The 6,000-nt window shown below is 34.4% G+C and overlaps 1 protein-coding gene across 1 annotated transcript in view; it reads left to right on the forward strand.

The window, feature by feature from the left end:
- The window catches only part of DSEL (dermatan sulfate epimerase like), a 38,101-nt gene extending 33,033 nt beyond the window's left edge, over window positions 1-5,068 (forward strand). The window contains exon 2 of the mRNA XM_063923395.1: window positions 474-5,068. Within this exon, the coding sequence (XP_063779465.1) occupies window positions 1,130-4,762 (3,633 nt within the window). The 5' untranslated portion in view covers window positions 474-1,129 and the 3' untranslated portion in view covers window positions 4,763-5,068. The remainder of the gene's footprint in view (window positions 1-473) is intronic.
- The last annotated feature ends 932 nt before the right edge of the window (window positions 5,069-6,000 follow it).

The following is a 6,000-nucleotide window of genomic DNA, read 5'->3' on the forward strand; positions in this document are numbered from 1 at the left end:
CTGTAGGTAACACTACCACTTTTCATTTTTAGAAATCTACCCCCAGGAGCTTTGGGCTCAAGTATTGTGGAGTAGAGTATAAGGGGCTTTATTTGCTCCATGGGATGCAGGTTAAACTGCAGGGGTACAGTCTAAAGCAGGCATTCCCAACCGCTACCTAAATGCACACTAACAGTGCAGGTTTTAGTGATATCCAGGCTTTAGTGCAGATGGTTAACTCAAAATAATTAAGGTACTAATTCACCTGTGCTCAATCATGGATATTCCGAAAACCTGGACTGTTAGTGTTCCTTTACGGCCGAGGTTGGGAATTCTTGGTCTAAAGTGTACAATCTTTTTAATTAATAGGTTGTGTATTCTGCCTACAAATAAATACATTTTGTGAATTTCGACTATGTAATATTTCTCTGATAAAGCATGTATACTTAATATTGTCATAGCATTATGTGATGGGAATTTGTTTTTCTCTGCAGGAATTCACACTCTTGCACAGCTGAAATTGGGAAATGGGAACAGAAATAATTGAAAAGCAGATGGTGGTTTTCTGAAATTGTCCTTCCTTCAACAAAAAAGCAGCAAAGAAGAGAAGCATTTGGTTAATTGTCATGCCAAATCTACAAAAAAAAGTATAACATTGTTTTGATGAATCAGACATTTTAATTACTGACAACTGGAAAATGAATTAATGGCACAAAAAAAAATTCCAACATTTTCACATATGCTTTATTTGGCAATAACTGAAGAAATGCATCATAAAGCAGCACACAAATGTTGCAGGAGAGCTCAGTAATTAGTTAAGAAAACAAGTATGACTGCTGTTCACCAAGTCCTAGTATTTTGTTTATTCTATGTCCGCTTTATTTAAGAAAGTATAGAAATCACAGACATGCTATTTCAAATATATTAAATGGTTTCCTATTACGTTCCAATATTACAGACATAATTATTATACAGAAGGGAAAATCATGAAATATCATTCGTAACCAAGATATTCATATCTGTATGTAAAGTCCCTTAATTTCATATTTACCAATGTATGCCAAAAGCAGGTACCTAAATGTATGCATGTGGTTAAAAGAATAGATTTAAAATGAAAGAAATCTGTCATTGATTCATAGCCTAATGGATCATGGCTCCAAATGTAGCAGGACACAATGTTTTTGCAATGATATTTATTTTTCTATCACTTTGCTATGTCTCTTGTAACAATTATACTAATGAATGGATAGTACTGAAAGGAGATGTCTCTCAATATAACATATTGTCTCATGATACCACTAGTATCAAGCAGAAAAACAATCCATCTTATCCACGGCTATATTTTGATAGTGCTGATGTTCAAGGACTTAAGCAAAAGTCCCACACCACCCATTTACATTTATTTAGGACAATTAGGAATGCAGTAAGCAAGATGCTGGCTAATCCGTCTTTTTACTTGCCTCCTCCAAAGCATGCTGATTTTGCAGCCAAATGGAATGAGATTTATGGAAATAATTTGCCACCATTGGCATTATACTGTCTTCTTTCTCCAGATGATAAAACTGCATTTACTTTTGCACTGGAATATATGGACAGAATGGTTAATTATAAAGACTGGCTGGTCCAAAGTGCTCCTGGTGATGAGGTACCACTTGCACACTCTTTAACGGGTTTTGCCACCTCATATGACTTTTTATATTGGTCTCTTGACCATGATAGAAGACAAAAGTATTTAAAAAAAATAGAGACTGTTAGTAAAGAGCTGTATGACTATTCCAAAGTTCGGTCATGGGGAAAACAATTCCTCCACAACCACCAAACCACTAATATGCTTGCATTGCTCATTGGAACTCTAGTTGTTGAAGAATCAACCAAGGCCAAATCAACCCAGACAAACATGTGGAAAGAAACGGTTATTGATGTTATGGAAAAAACAATGTTTCTTCTTAATCATGTAGTGGATGGATCTCTTGATGAAGGAGTTGCGTATGGCAGCTATACATCAAAATCAATTACACAATATGTTTTCTTATCAAAGCGCCATCTTGGAATTAATCATTTTGAAAACAACTGGCTGAAAATGCACTTTTGGTTTTATTATTCTACTTTGTTACCTGGTTTCCAGAGAACTATCGGAATAGCAGATTCTAATTATAACTGGTTTTATGGTCCAGAAAGCCAGTTGGTGTTTTTGGACACATTTATTCTAATGAATGGGTCTGGAAACTGGTTGGCACGTCAAATCCGAAAACACAGACCTAAAGATGGACCAATGGTACAATCTACAGCACAAAGGTGGTGCACACTTCATACAGAATATTTGTGGTATAATGCAGAACTTCCATCACAGCCTCCACCTGATCACGAAACACCAAAAATGCATGTGTTTCCAAACTGGGGAGTCGTAACTTATGGGGCTGGCATGCCTAATACACAGACTAACACATTTCTTTCTTTCAAATCAGGAAAGCTTGGTGGTCGTGCAGTTTATGACATTGTTCACTTTCAACCATACTCTTGGGTAGATGGGTGGAGAAGTTTCAACCCTGGGCATGAACATCCAGATCAAAATTCTTTCACATTTGTACCAAATGGTCAAGTTTTTGTCTCTGAGGCTCTCTATGGACCAAAATTTAGTCATTTAAATAATGTTTTAGTTTTTGCTCCATCGCCTACCAGTCATTGCAATCAACCATGGGAAGGTCAACTTGGTGAATGCTCCCAGTGGCTAAAATGGACAACAAATGAATCTGGAGATGCAGCTGGGGAGATTATAACAGCAAGTCAACAAGGGGAGACAATGTTTGTAAGTGGTGAAGCAGTGTCTGCGTACTCGTCCTCCATGAAATTAAATAGTGTTTATCGTTGCTTGATGCTTTTAAATCACCAGACATTACTTGTGGTTGATCATATTGACAAGCATGAAGGTTCTCCTGTATCCTTAGTCAGTGCCTTCTTTCATAATCTTGATATTGATTTTAAGTATGTTCCATTTAGGTTTCTTAATAAATTCAATGGTGCTATGATGGACATATGGGATGCACATTATAAAATGATTTGGATAGACCAAAATGGTAATAGTCCTTTAGCTAAGATACAGGAAGCCGAGCAGACGGCTGAATTCAAAAAGCGCTGGACACAATTTGTAAATGTTACCTTTCAGTTAAACCAAAAAGTTTCAAGAATTGCTTACTTATTTCATGGACCGTATGTTAATGTGTCAAATCTAAAATTCTTAGACAGTAGCAAATATGGAATTAAACTCTCTATTAAAATTAACAATACAGAAAATATAGTGTCTATGGTAACAGACTACAATGATCTTGAGGTCAGATTTAATTTTCTTGGTTTTGGAGGTTATGCAAAATTAGAAGACCAGGATAAAATAGTACGATTTGGCTTGGCTATTGAGCATGTTAAGAAAAATAAACTAATCAATATGAATGTGTTTAATTTTGGTCTAAAGGTAAATTTAATATTAGGCTTAATGTTATGTATAAGCTTGGGGATTTTAGCATTTCATTGGAGATTCTACATTTCCTTTGGTAAATTGATGCGCTGGATGCTAGTATTGATTATAGCACTGTGGTTTTTTGAATTGGTAGATGTGTGGACAACATGTACTCAACCTATTTGTGCAAAGTGGAATAGTGAAGGAGCAGACACAGAGATAATTAAGAAATCTGAAATGCATTCCAATCTGCCTGTTGTAGTAATTACGTCTCTTCCAGGTTCAGGAGCTGAAATTTTAAAGCAACTCTTTTTTAATAGTTCAGATTTTATTTACATTAAGGTCCCTACAGTTTACATTGACATTCCTGAAGCAGAATACAAAATTGATTCATTTGTGGATGCATGTGAGTGGACTAGATCTGATGTGGATGATGGCCATTTTCAACTTATTCAAGGTTGGCTTCAGTCATTGCTACAGAATACAAAGCTCCATCTACAGAATATTGATTTGCAAGAACCCAGCAAACCCAAGCTTTTTCACCATACCACAATTAGCAAAGAAAAGAAGCGAAGATATAAGAGAAGAGACCTTTTTTCCGAGCAAAGGATTAAACTTAAAGCATATTATGATAGGGATGCTGATTATGTTAGACAGCTTCGCAAACATTTGGTGTTGTTTCCCAAGGCTCAGCCTGTCCTTGGTTTAAATAGTGGAAGCTGGACTTTAAAGCTTCCATTCATTGAAAAGACTATTGGACCTCAGTTAAGGGCAATATTTATTGTTCGAGACCCCCGTGCTTGGGTTTATTCCATTCTATATAAGAGTAATCCAAGTTTGTACACCTTGAGAAATATTCCTCAACGTTTATCAGCAATGTTCAGAAATGAAGAAAAGCAGAAATGTAAATCAAATTCTGGCTTTGCTTTGGAATATGACTCACTGAAAGAAGAGATTTCCAACTCTAAGTCAAATGCTTTATCAAAACTCGCTCACCTATGGTTAGCCAATGTAGCAGCAGCCCTTAGAATAAATAATGATTTGCCATCAAAAAATTACCTTTTGATTAAATTTGAGGACATTGTTAACTTTCCAGAAGAGACCGCTGACAGTATGTACAAATTTTTTGGTATCCCTGTTTCACCTGCAAGTTTGAATCAAATAATGTTTGCAGGTTCCACAAACTTGTTTTATCTACCACATGAAGGAGAAATTTCACCCTCAAACATAAATACATGGAAGCATAATATGCCTAGTGCAGACATTGGATTAATTGAGGATATCTGCTGGAAACTAATGGACAAACTTGGATATGCAAGAATTAGAGATTGATGGGTTAATTTTAAAGCCACTAAAATAGACTAAGCCAAAACAAATGATCACTATGAATGATTTTGAGTGGTAGCTCCTCTGTGCTGCAGGACAGCAGTCATTTGCACTATCTCAATATGATTTATGAATCACAATAAATAAATAAATATATATTGTTTATTCTTGTATATTGTCTATATAGCTTTTTTTACAGAGATTATTTTATGCATTGGAATTTTCATAAATTATATTAATGTAATAAAAATACACTTTCAAGTTCTAAAGAACTACTAAAAAAATTAATAAATCACCCAAAAATTCTGGGGATCAGATTGCCTCTTTTGATGTTATTCAAGAAACCGGAAGTGCCAAATCCCCAAGTATACAATAGAAGAAAATACACAAACTGTACCAAAGTGAGCAGATAATAATGAAAAAAAAAACAACTACCTGTGACTGGCGCTATATTATAATTAAGTATATATATATATATATACATACATGAAATTATACCATGCATATACCCATATATACACAACTATATCAATAATTAAAAATATAAAATATATTTTAAACACCAATTGTTCAAATAATCGTATATAGCAGCAAAGGTATAATTGGCTTGTGGATGTAGCCCAAAAAATCACCTAATAAAAACAAGTGTGAAACTAAAAAGGAATTTTTCCCCTTGCGCTAATTTAATCAAATTGAGGCAACAGAACATAAATGTACTTGATACATCAATCAGTTTATAATGAGTTTTAATCTCTGTATGATCAATCACGTAAAAAACAATACATAAAAATTAATATACACATATAAAACTGCCAATATCGTATAAAATATAAGCATAAGAGGTGGATCATATATCTAAAATCTTAAAGTTATCCACAGCGGGATTCACTGTTAGCTGTATTAGTGAATTATTGTCCAATTCCTAAGTAGGACAGTCCCATATGTTTTAAAAAGAATTGTCCCGTAAACGGAATACGGGACAATTCTTATTAAAACATATGGGTCTGTCCTACTTAAGAATTCACTAATACAGCTAACAGTGAAGCCCACTGTGGATAACTTTAAGATTTTAGATATATGATCCACCTCTTATGCTTATATTTTATATGATATTGGGGGTTTGATATGTGTATATTAATTTTTATGTATTGTTTTTTACGTGATCGATCATACAGAGATAAAAACTCAAACTGATTGATGTATCAAGTACATTTATGTCCTGTTGCCTCAATTTGATTAAATTA

Source organism: Pseudophryne corroboree, chromosome 5 (assembly GCF_028390025.1).
Source record: "Pseudophryne corroboree isolate aPseCor3 chromosome 5, aPseCor3.hap2, whole genome shotgun sequence".
NCBI classification, from domain to species: Eukaryota; Metazoa; Chordata; class Amphibia; order Anura; family Myobatrachidae; genus Pseudophryne; species Pseudophryne corroboree.